Source organism: Acanthaster planci, linkage group LG13, assembly GCF_054643075.1.
Source record: "Acanthaster planci isolate LZ-2023a linkage group LG13, COTS_SCS, whole genome shotgun sequence".
Classification (NCBI taxonomy): Eukaryota; Metazoa; Echinodermata; class Asteroidea; order Valvatida; family Acanthasteridae; genus Acanthaster; species Acanthaster planci.
The window spans coordinates 9,764,148-9,778,795 of NC_141789.1; the positions used below are offsets into that span (position 1 = coordinate 9,764,148).

Genomic DNA, 14,648 nt, shown 5'->3' on the forward strand with positions numbered 1-14,648 from the left:
TGTCTGTGTGGTCGTCCCGACTAACTTCGATTTTTCATCGATGACACACCATAGTGGCATGGTCTATGACCTGGAAAAGAATCACAGTCGAGCAGAATTCGAGGGACGCGGTGACAGTCTTTGACAGGGATTTGGTCAGATTAAACGCCAGTGTTTAAAATGCAGCCCCCGAGCTGAAGAATGGACATGATGGAGACAGGGAATATGTTGTCGTCGATGGTTCAAACACGCTCAATTGAGAGAGTGTTAGCTCCAATTGCAGCACAGGTATTCAGACGTACTGTTAATACATGTACTAAATTTAAATACTAATTTCAATTAGGCCTAGCTGCAGTTGGTTGTCTGGTTCTGCAAACAGAAACATTCCAATTTCCAAGGTCCCTGGCGTCGCGATCAAAAACTTTCATTCATGGACAGGTTTTCATCCAGAAATATCTGGAAATTATCCAGCTGCATAGGCCTACATAACAATTTTGGGCAGTCTTATAATACAAGGCAAAGTCTTTTAACTTCATTGTTCCAACTCACTCCAGGACAAATACTTTTTTTGTTACACTCTATTAAAGACTAGAATGCACTGCTGTCTAACATCAAAAGCATTTCCAGTCTTCCTGTATTTAAAAAACAAGTAAAGTCACATCTACATGTATCACAAAAAGTCGATTAATAGAGAAATGTAGTGTTTATAATTAATAGGACGGATTTTAAATGGGGAGGGTTAAATGACTTTGACAGTATAATGTTTTTATTGTATTTGATTGTACCGATTTTTAAATGATATGGAGTTTTGAAAATGATTGTAATTAATAATGGGTAAATGGGCTGATAATTCACTGTTTTTTCATGTTTTGTTTGTTCTGGATATGTGTAATTTTACATGTACTTACGGGATCCTGATGGAAATAAGCCTATGTAATTGGCTTTCTTGGGTTATCCCAGAATGAATCAACCGTCAGCTTTCTCAATGTACGTTTGTTGTTTGGTTGATTGATTTCTGAATAAAATAATCATAATTTAATAATAATAATAATCATTGGAAAGACGAATGCTAGCAGTATTCTTTGGTGGTCAGTAGTTTGCCGGGTTCAACATCTTCGACATCTGTACAGTATGTCTTGTTTTTCCAACACAGGGCGTGTGCCACATGCACACTAAAGGTGCGCATTGTAAAGTCTCTAAAACCTGTTTATGGGACTAGATAAAAATCTTGCAGTTCAAAACTGACACATTTGAAAGTAGACACTCCTCGTACTTTCATGACAAGAAATCAGATAATACTTAATTGTACGTAATACTAACGAGAACAAAGATGTTACAAAAATATGAAGTCTGAGCTTTTCAGTTAAAATCCACACTTATTTTTGTCTACTTAGTAATCCCTGTTTGCTCTGCATTACAATGTACAAAAAAAGATTAAAATATCTCCAAACATTCCTGCTTCAAATCAGTTTTTCTTTGTTCGATGGAAAGCAAACTTATATCGAAATGATACTTTTGACATCTTCTCCGAGATCACTTCAACACAAAAGAGAAAAAAATATTTGAAAAATTTACAAATGTATTAACCTCCTTAACTGCCAGCGTTCTCCATTAGAATGTTCTGAATATCTTCAAAATGCTTTGAAACGTGCTAGAATAGGATTGAGTCATCCGTAAAGTACATGTAATCCTGGGATACTGTGAACTTGGGGACCCCAAGTTTTTGTCATTTTGATACATGTACAGTGTACATGTATGTGCTAAACTGGTCATTCCTCCCAAAAGCCAAAGGCAACACTGTCTGAACTACCCTGACCCTGTTTTGGGGAAATTTCAAATTGCATATTGTGAGAAAAAGTGACTTAATACTGATAAATCAGCCATGCAAATTTGATTTCACCATGTGTCATGTGTTAACAGTTTCCCCTCATAATTTCCTTCAAAACTCAAAACCCTGCCCTATTTTCACATCATCAACTCTCAATTAAGCATGATGTAACAGTCATCTACCGAGGGGAATCCAAAAGTTAAAATGTACATGTACATGTAGGTCTCCCTTCTGTTATAGGAACAGGGTCCCCAAATTCGCAGTGTCCCCTAGTCACATCTTTTAGCATTTGAACATTGTCGTTTGATAGTTCAAATGTTAAACAAATTAAAATACATGTAAGCAGTTTATAAGGTCCTTGTTACTCAGACTTGGGCCTACAGTAAAAAGCAATACACTTTGACCCTTACATGTACACGTATACATGTACATGTCGTTCTTCAAAATGTCCGGTTGTTAGAAATCATTCCTCAACTTCATGGAAAGACATGCAAATGAAAGAATTACTCAAGTATATTTCAAACAATGTTTACGCGATAAAGGGTCTGAGAATTTTGTTCTTACTGAAATCATCGAAAATGTACCTTTGTCTTTCAAATAGTTAATATTTTTGATTTGTTAAAATTGCTACATGTATTTTAAAAAGTCGTTTGGTGCCTTTTTGTTTTATGCTGACATACATCTTATGCCCCCAGGTACAGATGACTATTAACGTTTCAGTGCCCTATGATTGAACCCAAATAAATGTATTTCAAATAAGGTTATGGTATGAATCTTTTAAAACGACTCCAACTACATGTAGTTGTGCCAATAACTGGTAACTACATAACCAGGTATTACATTTAGTTGACTAAAAAGTTACGTGCATACACAGACCAAAACAAACTAAACAAGAAAAAAAAAATTACTGTATTTCCCCCCTGCCTGGTATTACTGTTCAAAATCTTGTTTGCCCTTCCAAATTTTGTTCAGCACCCTGGTACTCTGACATGTCTGGGTGGTCCACCAAGAGGGGGTTACTTGTGGTTTTTCTATTTCTGTAACACTATCCCTCAGACTAAGCATTGGCACTTATTTAATTGAGCACAAAGGACTCACATGTGCACATGTACCATGCAGGGCAGGGGAATATCCTTTGCTCCTTTTGATAAGTTCTGTGTTCCATGGTACATGTACTACCTTGTAATTGACCTTTGACACTAACTGTTGTTTACCATTCCCAGGTCTCTCAGTTGATCATCCTGAATGAGTCGGCGGAGGGGGAAGGGGGAAAGCTGCCCAACCTGGTCCCCTTTGCCCAGCAGGTGCTGCGAGCCACTGAGGACCTGGTCCAAGTTGGCCAGAATCTCGTCGGGCAGACCACAGATGAGGTATGAACTGATGCACGTTGTATTCCATTCACTTGAACGTACATGTTGTTGTACATACTGTACATGTACATGTACATGTATGCTCCCAAATGGGTTTGTCATGATCAGATGTTTTGTGATGATGGCGACTCAGATTCATCAATTTTAAGCTTTACTTTTTTATCCCAATTTGTTCACCCACCCAGCCAACCCAATTTTTTATCTTGTCTTTTTTTTTCAACTTGCTATTTAATACAATCCAACGAGTGTATGGTTCTTAACCAGAAGGTGGGATTTAGTGATTTCCTAGAGGTACCCACAGTTTGGGAGAAAAAATTGAAACATTGACAGTTTTGAGTGGCTCATAACCTGTATGTTGTTTTCAATACCAGAGCTTGCCAAGGTTTGGTCTCTCCAAAAGGTAACGTCAGTTGAGAATAAGGCAGCTGGCGTCATTCCAGTTTGAACATGTTCAGTGCATATGAGTCGGTGTGCAGCTGTGCTGCGTAATGACTGAATGACTTATGACGTGAAACATATCAAGCATGTGAGTGCCAATAAATGCTTAAGTGGTTTACTGTGAAGAAAGTTTCTTGCGAGGTTAACCAGAAGAAGTTGCAGAGATTCTCTTGCCGTGGCAAGTTCAGAAAAACTCCTTTTTCCATGAACTGCTGTGCTCTTACAACAATCCATAATTCATCGATTTCGTTTTGAAATTCAATTGCCTACCCGTAGGAGCTGTGTTCTGAAATGCCCAAAGCTTGTGAGAGAATGAAGTCTACAGGACGTAACGTGCTCATGGCTGTGCAGCGCCTGCAGGCTGAGCCTCACTCTGATGTCGCCAAGGAGAACATGGTGACGGCTGCAAGGAGCCTACTACGGGCAACCATCAAGGTACATGGGCTCTTCAAGATCTAACATACCATTTGAAAAAAAGAAAAGCCAATGTATAATTAGGAAGAACATGTAGCTTACTTGATAGCAAAATGTGCATAACTGTAACGGCCATCATCGGAAATTGTTGCACTTTCGATGCTGCTGTTTTCCAAGCTGTGTTTGTATATGCCTCCCACTCTCCCTTGATGCTTAAGGGTGCACGAGAAGGCTGACTGCAAATGACTCTTTCATTAAATCTCGCGAATGGTCAAAGGTCACCTTTGCTGATGGAGCATGCTCTCGCTTACCAGTGGGCCATACATGTACATGTGTACACCTGATGGTCATGCACTCGTACCATTAAATCAAGTACATGTAACACGCTCGAACACAGTCTCAGAGAAAACAGTCATTTCCTTCCGTTCTTCAAGAATCATCCAGTCAGAATGTTGTTGGAGATTGACCCATTTGAAACACTGAACCATTGTTAACCCATCAAGGCGGAGGCATGCGGTTGCTTACATGTATGCACACAGCGACGGCTCATGGTCCATAGGATTTTTCACAGGCATCAAACCTCAGTTTTCTTTCTTTTCTCACTCATGGTAATAACCAACAAATTTCTATCTGTGAAACACTGCTGTCACGACTTACTGAACCCCTAATCTGTCCAATTACAGCAAATATATGCGCGTATGTATGCTTCTATGTTTGCAAGTGTTTCCTAATCCCTGGTTTTTAACTCTCTTGGTTCCAACATGTCAAATGATGTAATATACATGTAGCAGTTAAGCTTAAACATTGTGTGTTCAAAAAAAGAGACAAATCAGTGAAATTCTAAAACCCACATTTGTTTTTGTATCCTTCAGTATTTGTACCAGGTAATGTTTTGTTGCGTTTGTTTCCTCTGGTAATGTTTGACGCAAAGAATGCACCACACTGTTTTGCTTTCTGCTTTTTAAAATGTACATGTATGCATTCAACTGGAGATCCAACAAGTTACCAATGCATTTGAATTTGAAGTCGCTCTCCTGCAGCTGTCTCAAACTCTGTAATAGGAGAGCATTTCTGAATCAAAAATCCATTCAAAACTCATTTGCATTTATATTAATTCGTACATTAAATGACAGCGCGCCCACACGTATGAATATAATTCATTCGGGGGGGAGAGGCATCACCTGTTGACAGAACTGCATTCAGTAATTGCAAATTCACTGTGGAGAAGCAGCCTTTATACTGTGCAGTTTGCCCTGGCATTGGACAGGTTCTGCTCGTGTCGGATGGAGCCGAGGTGCGTCGGATCATCCAAGCCGCCCACTTTGTGCAGGACAGACTCCACCTGGTTCAGTCCGTGGAGTCCATGAAGGCCCTGGTGGTTGCCTTCAAGGTAGGATAACGCTGGGTCATTCCATGAATTTCATTCGTGCATACCGGTATCTTGATTTTCACCGGATATGGTCTGGAATGAAAACGCATACTGGATTGCAAATGATGCTACCACCATTCACTTATACATGTACAGATGATATTGGTACCCTGCTCGTGGCTGGTCATCATTGATTCTATTTCTCATACATGTACCTCACCTTCAACCCTAAATTTGACTTTGGTGTCAGCCCTCTAACCATTTGCAGGCCTTAGATGTTTAAGCCAACCTGAAAGGAAAAGACCCATCGTTAACCTGAGTCTCTTTAATTATTGAGAGTTCCAAACCATGGATTCAGTTACAGGTTCAACTGTGTCTGAGTCACTTCTTTCTATTAAAGTACAGAAACCTGAAATTGTGTGTTCGTAAGAAGCAAAATGGTTCAAAACTTTTAAGTGGTTCAACCAGTAAGCAAGCCTTAAATTAAATTACCCTGAGCCAAGTTGAAGTCCCAGCATGAGACAAAACCATGATATGGGAAATGTCTATGGCCTGTGGTCATGAAACGGGCAACCAAAGATGACTTCAGAAGTGTCCGTCGTCTGAGAAAATAATAATGCATAATCTGTGAGCTCGACATTATACATGTATGTAGGATGGGCTACATCCAAGCAGAATGGTCCAAGTCTACTTGAGTCCCGAGATACCTCCTTATAGCCCATGTAGTCTGGAGCAACGTTCAAGTGGGTGAATGTACATTTTATCCCACCATCCCAGGCTTTTACCGAGTCTGTGATGACACTGAGCAGCCTCTGTGACCAACGACAGCAAGACCTTACCCAGCCTGAGACGAAAGAGAGAATCCTTGTTGCCATGGATACCCTGCGCAAGGCAGTGCCCACGCTCAGTACGGCCATGCAGACCCATGTAAAGTACCACAGCAACGCCCAGGCCAAGGTTCGTCATCAACCCCATTCCGAATATGTGAGAGTGCAATGTCTGATTGTATTACCCTGTGTTTTCATGAAGTCAACAGTCAGGGAGTCACGGAAGGTCAGATACCACAATGAACTCCAAATTTTGGTTGAGTTTCTATTGCACTTTCAATGAAGTGCCGTGACAAGGGACATCGAAAATCTGCCAAACACCGCAAATCCAAAATGCTTTCATGAAATTGGTGACCCTCGCTTGTCATTGGTGCATCTGAAATGCGTAATTCACGCAGAATCTACATATTTCCCCTGTATGGCCAGCCTTCATCACTAGGTTAAACCTGGCTCATATAATAGAGAAGACTCTGTAAAATCATATCCAGTTTTATTTTCCTTAAAATCTTTCGAGCAAAATGGTCTGTGTGAAGTAGTTTATCTTGTGGGGACAAAATGAAATTTGCCAAAGTCTGCCTAAGTTCAAGTCACTTCACAAAGAAACACTGAAAAACAGAAAAAAAAATTGGCCAATGCACGAGTTGTTTATATCATTAATTCTTAACATTTCCCCTATTTATTCATTTCTATAACTGTCTTTGAATGTGTTTAAAATATTATGTCATCACATTCCAACTATTAAAACGATTTCTCCTTTATGTCTTTGAACCCAATAACAATTCATCCTTGTGGTTAAAGCCATGGTGCCCACTTTTGTTCATGTAAGGAATCCATGAAAGCTAGCTCCATTCATTTCCATCATGTCTCCTCTTGCATCCTCTTTGGCAGGCAAGCCGTGACTTTGTCATCAGCCAGGTGTCTGCTGCCATCTCGGACATCATTGGACTGATGGGAAGTCAGCTGCAAGATGCCCCCGCCACCGGAGACCGGAGCGACCTCGAAGAGGAGACGGCAGAGAAGACACACCAGGAGGAGCCGGGCCACTTTGCCGCCAAGCTCGACAAGGTTTTTGAACTCTCATAGTTCCTCAACAGTTGGGTCGAGGCAGTGGTATGTCCCTGGCCCTCCAGGTTAAAAAACCGTCCCAGGGCATGCGGATTGGGTGTTATTTCCCCTACCTTGCCACAGGGGGAGGGAAGGTGCAACACCCTCCGATCACAAGTAACGAACTTCAAAGATACAGAGATACATAGCCCTTTAAACTGAATGGAAGAGTCAGTTTTGGAGAAGATGGTATTTTGCACCATTTGGTGTAACACATAGCTGTTTTCCTGTCCAAAAATCTGTGAAACTCTGTGCAAATGCAGTTTTATGAAAACCACAGTCCCCTACATGTATGTCATGACATCTGCATGCAGCAGGGGATGTTTCCCACCCAGTGCTACAGTTGCCGAGCAATACAGTGTCAAACTCATTTTATCCGAAATAATAAGCCCATTGAAATCAAAATTGGCAATAATCTGATTTTATTCTTACCAAAACATTCATTTTTCCTTATTGTTCACCTGCCTTTTGAATTACTCGGTCACACCCACCAATTCTGTTTTAAAACATGTCCACCAGATCTGTCAACAATCTTCATCTGGTAGGCTGACATCAGACCCATATTTTTCTCTATGTCCCAGCTTTTACAGCTGCTGTCACCCAACTACCGCGCGTCCCTGGACGCCGATTTCTACAGCCACGTGGCGGACGTCGTCCGGCACAGCATGTCCGTGGGATCTCTCTCCCGGGAGAAGCTACGGGAGCAGATCACTTCCTCTTGCAAACAGGTTTGTATCACGCCTCAATAAACTGATATAGAGCATGCAGTATTGTGCTTTGCAGCAAAGCAGATCCTTTACCCAGACAGGCTTACTAAGGTTTAATGTACTCTAGATTTTTGCCTTTTCAGTCCATCCAATTTATATTCTGTTTAGAGTGTATACCTGATTTCACCTCCAAACGAATATCTCTGATTGATTTGATAATATTTAATAAAATTAAATAACTGAAACATTTTTCATTCAGCATTTAATGGAAATATTATGTAGTAAGCAAGGCAGCGTAATTTTTGCAAGTGAAACACTTGAAATGAATGTTTAAATCCAAACCATAATTCCAAGGATTTAGTTTTATGACGTCCTAGTTGTTACAGTGTGCTCTCTTCTTTGGTTTGTCTCAACTACATTTCAAATGTGCTGTTGAGTTCATTTCAACATTTGATGATGTTGGGGATTTGTTTAAGCACTGCTTTCCAAATGAGAATAGGTACAGTACTACAGGTTTAAGTGCGTACAGAAATTGCACTGAAAAAAGTGTACCAATGCCGGTGAAAAACCTTGAGTGTGGGTTGCATTTTCGGGGCTGCGTTATGTAATCATTCATCAAGCGCAAGTTCCATGTGAATATACTGCACGATAAAAACTACAACATGGTCGTGCCGAAGGCATGTAAAGGTGCCTCAGGTAGTTGCCGAATGACCCATATCTGCCCACCGAGCACATCCAGAGATAAGAAGTGTTGATTTGTGTGCACGGAGGAAAGCTAGAGAAAAAGCCTCCTGACACTGGAGAGAAACAACAGAGAATTCTACTCGCATGTGGCTCAGGCCATGAATCGAACCCAGGACCGCGGGGTGAGATGCGAGCGCTTTTACGCACTGACATCCCAGGCCACCCAAGCACAAGTTGATGAAATAGTGCTAGAAATAAAATCATTTTAAAGCCGTGATGTCGCCGTGACTTCCAGATCTTGAAGCAGCGGGGACTGATCCAGGACCAGTCGCAAGGGATCCGCGACAACCCGAACTTCTGCCAGCTGCGCTCCGACTTTGGCTCCAGCTGCGAGAGCCTGGCCAAAGAGCTGTTGGTCCTGGAGAAGCTGGTGAAGTTTGCCCTCATCGGACAGACAGTGGACGCCTTCGTGGAGACGGTAGAGCCCCTAGACAGGATGGTGAAGGCTTCTACGACTGCACTCAAGGTAGGGTTGTGAAGTTTCGACTGCTTTGAGTGGCGTAGTAGAACTGGTCTCCCAAAGTGATCCATGACGCATTATACTTTGCCGAGATGAATGCTCCATTGATCACCAAGGGAAGCTGGGCTAGTGTTACCACACCAGGAGATTAAATAATCAATTGTTGTTTTGTAACATCTCCCACACAGATTCTTCCTTAATTGAAGTGATTAGTGATAAATTTGATCTAAATACATATTAAAGATATATCTCTTTGAACAATAAATTTGTTGAAATCGTACCAGTACCTTTTGACCATCTCTGAACCCCAGCTGTGCTGCGCTAACACTAAGGACTGTGCACAACACGCACAGCGGTATGGATTTGTACACAGTGTCAGTGATTATGTGTATAGTTCACTGATTGCTACGGGCGAAGTAGTTTGCTTGCTTTGGGTAGAGTTTTTTTAGCTGTGCACAGGAAGTTGGCAAAAACACCGAACATCATGCGACTAGCTCTCAGCCAACCAAAATGCAGAATCTGTGGCAGAGGTGTTATAAAAATCTGTATCCCATTCACTGTGCATGGACTTCCAACCTGCATGTTCATATTTGTGCTTCTTCAATTACACATCAGATATCCTATTTGAAATTTAGGCTTTTCTCATCTCTACAAAGCTGACGTGATCGTGGCTCTACATTCTCCAGGCATTCTCACCAGGAGCCTTCCTGAACACTCTAGATCCCATTTATTTATATAACCCTAACTCTTTATTTAGAAACACCCAACATAAACGTGATCGATCGTTTCCACATTTACTAAAATTACCGTATGAAATACTTTCCCATGGTACCTAATGCTCATCTACATGTAACTCAAAGCAGCCAGCCGACCCAGGCAAGCTCAGCTGTTGAGTGATATTCAAAACATTGTCAGCATTTTTGTGGGTGTGAATCATGTCTGAGTTAAAGCTTATTCATTTTTTCTCCAACTTTTGGTCAGTGCCGAGTACACAGGATTTGTAAACATAGGCATCAGTGACAGGTGAACACCCAGTCGTTAACATTTTATCTTTACTCTTGTGATATTCTTGCCAGAAGCCTGCCGTAATCCCCTGAAATCCTACATGCAGGAATCCTGAGGCATATTCTTGGCACTACAGCTTTCACAAACCCAATGTGACTGAGGAAGCTGAGCTCCACCTTCCTTAATCTTGTGAAATCCTCCAAATTTTCCATATCAAGAGGGCATGTGGTAGAAGGATAGTCTTTTCACGGCAATCGCTTTGTTGCACTGAAAGCAGGAACAAGGCTATATTCATAACGTACATGGCCTTGTAATCGGTAGTGTCTTTTTGTTGCTCTGCACTCAATGGTAACTTTTGCTGGTTCTGTTATCTTGATTATAGGACAAGGGACCGCTGCGGGAAAAAGACTGCATCCGAATTTTGCAGCCTCTGGAGGACACGTTCCACGAACACACAGACAGAATGTGCCAACTCGGTAGCTTTGCTTCAGCAAGTTGTACAGATATACAGAGTGAGCTTATGATCTACCTCCTACAATATTTTAATTGAGTTCTATTCTAGAATATATCTGTGATGTAACTCAACAAATGAGTCACAGCTCACCAGACCTGCTTTTGAGTTGAAGGCCTATGTTATGTTCAAAGAATCTGGCACACTGTAAGTCAAGAACCTTCGACATTAATGTCCAAAACTGATGCATCCCAGAGTACTTGATACTGTGCTCATAAAGCAAACTGAAACCAACAGTGAGTTTAGGAAAAACTGGCCCAAAGACTCATGCTTTGTGACCTGGTGTCATTCAATTGTTTCACTGAGCAAATTTCTATGGTGAACAGCAAAGAGTTGCGCAGAGGGCTGGCTCTGGAAACATTGTTAACCACTTGCTGCGGGGGGACCGGTTTCAGGTTTGTTCTCTATTTACCACATGCAGGGCTGTGCAAAACCGGACAAAAGAGCTGGGCCTTGTAACAAAAGACCGTTCTTGGAACAAAAGACCGAGCTGCTGGGAATTTCCAACATTTTTTAAGTTGTCAATAGTGGAGGAAATCCGTCATTATTTGAAAGATTATAACACTGCTTGTGGCATTACCACCGGGGTCAAAGCACTCCCGTGATGAGTGATACAATACCGCTGGCCCATTTTGAAAAGACGTCAGCAGTGTACTGTGCCAGTTTCGGGAACCAAACAAAAATTACGTAACAATGCATTGCACAATCTGGGTTTTTTTACAAGGCAGCAGGCCCAGCTGAAATACTTGGGCATCAATAGATGTTGTCTGTCAGATTAGAGTAGCCACCAGACAGTCGTTTGTGTTGGTGTAACTGTCTAGTAAATGAAGTTATGAATTTTAAAGAATTTTGAAAACAGAAAAAAATGAAAAATCACCCGGCCCAGCAGAATCAACATGGATAAATGGACCCGGCGCGAAGTGGCTAAATGCATGTGCTTTGAGCACGGTTGGAGCTTCAAACAAGAAATTTTAAGCCCAAAGATTTCCTTCCGTAGGAGCTTCCAGCTTGTTCCAGGTGGTGGGTTCGCTGGAGAGGCTGGACCCTGAAGTTTTCCCGGCGTGCCTAGCGGTGCGTCAGGACATCCTGGACAAAGGGGCGGTCCGCCACCTGAAGCTGATCCGCCGCCAGTGGCTGAGCGAGGTGCAGCGGTTGGTGGAGGCCATGGACGACCTCATCGATGCAAACAGATTCCTGGAAGTGTCAGGTGAGGACGACCTTGCAGGTTCATAGATGAAGCTGTAAAGATTTGACCATTGTCTCACCTCAGTGTTTTTGACCGAGAAACTGTTAAGCCCTCTAAAAAGATCTTTACCCTCTTATTCTTCACTGTTCGTCGGGGTTCAAATAAACAATTTCTTTTGGCTTCGCTAATTTTGGCACATATTCTAGATCCTTGCTATAGACGTTGGTTACCTTCGTCTTCACGTAGAGTCTCATGTATTATTATTTTAATTTCTGGTAATGACACCAAGGACTCTTCAACTGTGTGCCCTAGTACTGTAGCACATAATCCCAAAGAAACCTGTAGAGAGGAGTCAGTGAGAAGCAGTTACAGTTTTAGAGGTGGGAGGAAAACCCCAGAGGAATATTCTGGGTAGAACCCATGGAATCAGATAGGGACTGAAAACCCAGTTCACGTGTGGACCTATCGGTAGCTGGGAATCGAACCCAGGCCGCAGAGGTGGAAGGCAAGGAAAGAACCACTATGCCAACCTCACTCCCCAAAGTAATGTAAAGTAAGCATTAAGCCCTGCCTGATTTGCTTGGCGATGACAGGAAAAAAGCGCATGTGCGCGCACTGAAGTCGCCAGCTAGTGGCTACTTGGACTTCCTCAGACGATTATTTTCAAGCCATGGCCAAATAATGCAGACGTGGTCTCAAGCTGTGTTCCCATTGGACTTTCTCGTCTGTGTCCTTGCGGAAACTTGATTCCCTGTTGAAATTCCTTTATGTGAAACTCCGGTGCATTCCAGTGTCTAAAGTGTATCCCCACAAACTGGCAATAGTTAGCTACCACGCTGCTTTTATGGTTTATGATCAAGATTTCCTCAGTTTCCTTCCCCTGCAACCTCCTCCCCACTACCCAAATCTGGGTTTACTCGTACAGAACACTTACGTTTCAATTAAATCTGCCATGATGTTCATGAGGCAGAAGACAGACCGCTTTGATGGAAATGTCCACATCGCCATGCCACAAAGAACAGCGACGTGTGCGCGAACATGTACCTATACACAAAGAGGTCAGGGAACTATTCTCCACACAGAGCATTTTAGAGTATTGTTGTGGGAGTTTTACAGTGCGGTGCCGTTCCCATTGGATTAATTGAACTCTGTAAGGCTACTTGCAGCTCCACAGAAAATTTCTGTGACCACTTTTTTCTCTTATCACGAGTGCAGTGGAAAATACAGGGATATCAATATGTTCCATGCGTTCTAATTGGACTTAATTTTTGTAATTCTTCTGTTCAAGCATGGTGGTTTTATAAAAAAACATGTCCATAGAAATCACTTCTTGATGGGAAATTTCGGGCTCAAACTATAGTTCAACCAGTAGTCAGATGCTTTTTAACCCCTTCGCGCCGGGACGCGGGTAGAGCCGCTGTAAAAATTGAGATCCCCAGCCCACTTTTCAGCTATTATTCTCGGCCCACGCTCGAGCAAACACGGTGAAAGAAGGCATACCCTGGCTCTGTGTGTAGCCCAGAAATGAAAAGACCGATTTTGCATCATAATCACCAGCTTCACAATAGTCTCCACTTTGAAAAGAGGCAATGGGAATGTGGAAGCGTGAGTAGAGCCGCATGCCACCGAACAATCAGCCTTTTCAATGTGTAATTCAAAGTATGCAGAGCACGCAGGGCCACAAACTGAGAATTTGCAGTTTGGCAGGTGGCCTTCGTGGCCAAACAAGGCTGGAATTCTTGGAGTTGACTTTCAGGAAGAAATTCCCATCGTCAAGGGGTTAACAGTTCAGTTACACTCAAATGACCCTAGTCGGCCTATTCTTAATCTCATCGTTACTTCCGTTTCACCGTTGGCTGCGTGGCTGCGCAGTGTACATGTACATGGTCATTAAAATCTCATACAATGATTTTCATGTGAATGGTTCCCTCTGCACTGTTTTATGAAATCGGTTATTTTGAGCTTGTCCCAAATGGTTGATTAGACAGTCCAAAGCATCCATCGTTCGGGCGGTATTACCTGATATAATAACTACATGTGTGTACAGTCATTGCTCAAGCTTGTCCTAATCTGCCCGTCCATGTGCGTTGACAGAAATGTACATGGAGGAGGACTTGGAGGAGTGTCGGCAGGCAGAGGTCATCGCTGACCGCGACCTCCTGTCGGAAGCGGCCAATAACCTGCTGGGTCGGGCCAAGAGGGTCACCCACGTGGCATCCAATCAGGTGGAGAGGAGCGAGGATCCAGTATTCCGCAACGGCCTGAGGGTCCACATCGACCAACTGGAGAAAGGTAAGACCTCAAAAGAGACAGCTTGCATACATGTACACGATGTGTTTGGGCGTGTAGCAAAAAGCTCTTTCTTTACAGGACAATCCTGCGTTTGCAGTACAGAACACCTCGCACTACCAGGCATGAACTGGTAGCTTTTTGGCCAGCTTTTTCAACATGTACATGTACATTATAAGGGCAGGTGTTGCTTTCAGTTTTTTTTTTCGTTCATTTGCAGTTCCTTGAAACTGCCACAGGTGCTTATTTGCACCGTAGTGGAGCCTCTTTAATTGATTGATGTGTGGTCCACACTTCAAAAATCGACACCTCAATGAAAGCTGTAAGAATTCGCAGACTTATGCTTAAAGGAAGCAGGAAATAGTAGTATTTTATAAATTTTACTAAAAACTTTTGAAATTGCATCTTTGGGTTTCA

The 14,648-nt window shown here is 42.4% G+C and overlaps 1 protein-coding gene across 2 annotated transcripts in view; it reads left to right on the forward strand.

Annotated features, from left to right (window-relative positions):
• The first annotated feature begins 12 nt into the window (after window positions 1-12).
• LOC110985085 (uncharacterized) overlaps window positions 13-14,648 on the forward strand; it is a 35,962-nt gene continuing 21,326 nt past the window's right edge. Inside the window, exons 1-11 of one of the 2 annotated variants that reach the window (XM_087145090.1) lie at window positions 13-267; window positions 3,031-3,177; window positions 3,892-4,050; window positions 5,297-5,419; window positions 6,176-6,355; window positions 7,114-7,290; window positions 7,911-8,057; window positions 9,016-9,246; window positions 10,628-10,757; window positions 11,754-11,963; window positions 14,037-14,234. In XM_087145090.1, coding sequence (XP_087001216.1) covers window positions 181-267; window positions 3,031-3,177; window positions 3,892-4,050; window positions 5,297-5,419; window positions 6,176-6,355; window positions 7,114-7,290; window positions 7,911-8,057; window positions 9,016-9,246; window positions 10,628-10,757; window positions 11,754-11,963; window positions 14,037-14,234 — 1,789 coding nt within the window. In that variant the 5' untranslated portion in view covers window positions 13-180. The remainder of the gene's footprint in view (window positions 268-3,030; window positions 3,178-3,891; window positions 4,051-5,296; window positions 5,420-6,175; window positions 6,356-7,113; window positions 7,291-7,910; window positions 8,058-9,015; window positions 9,247-10,627; window positions 10,758-11,753; window positions 11,964-14,036; window positions 14,235-14,648) is intronic. The other variant, XM_087145089.1, reaches the window with a different exon arrangement.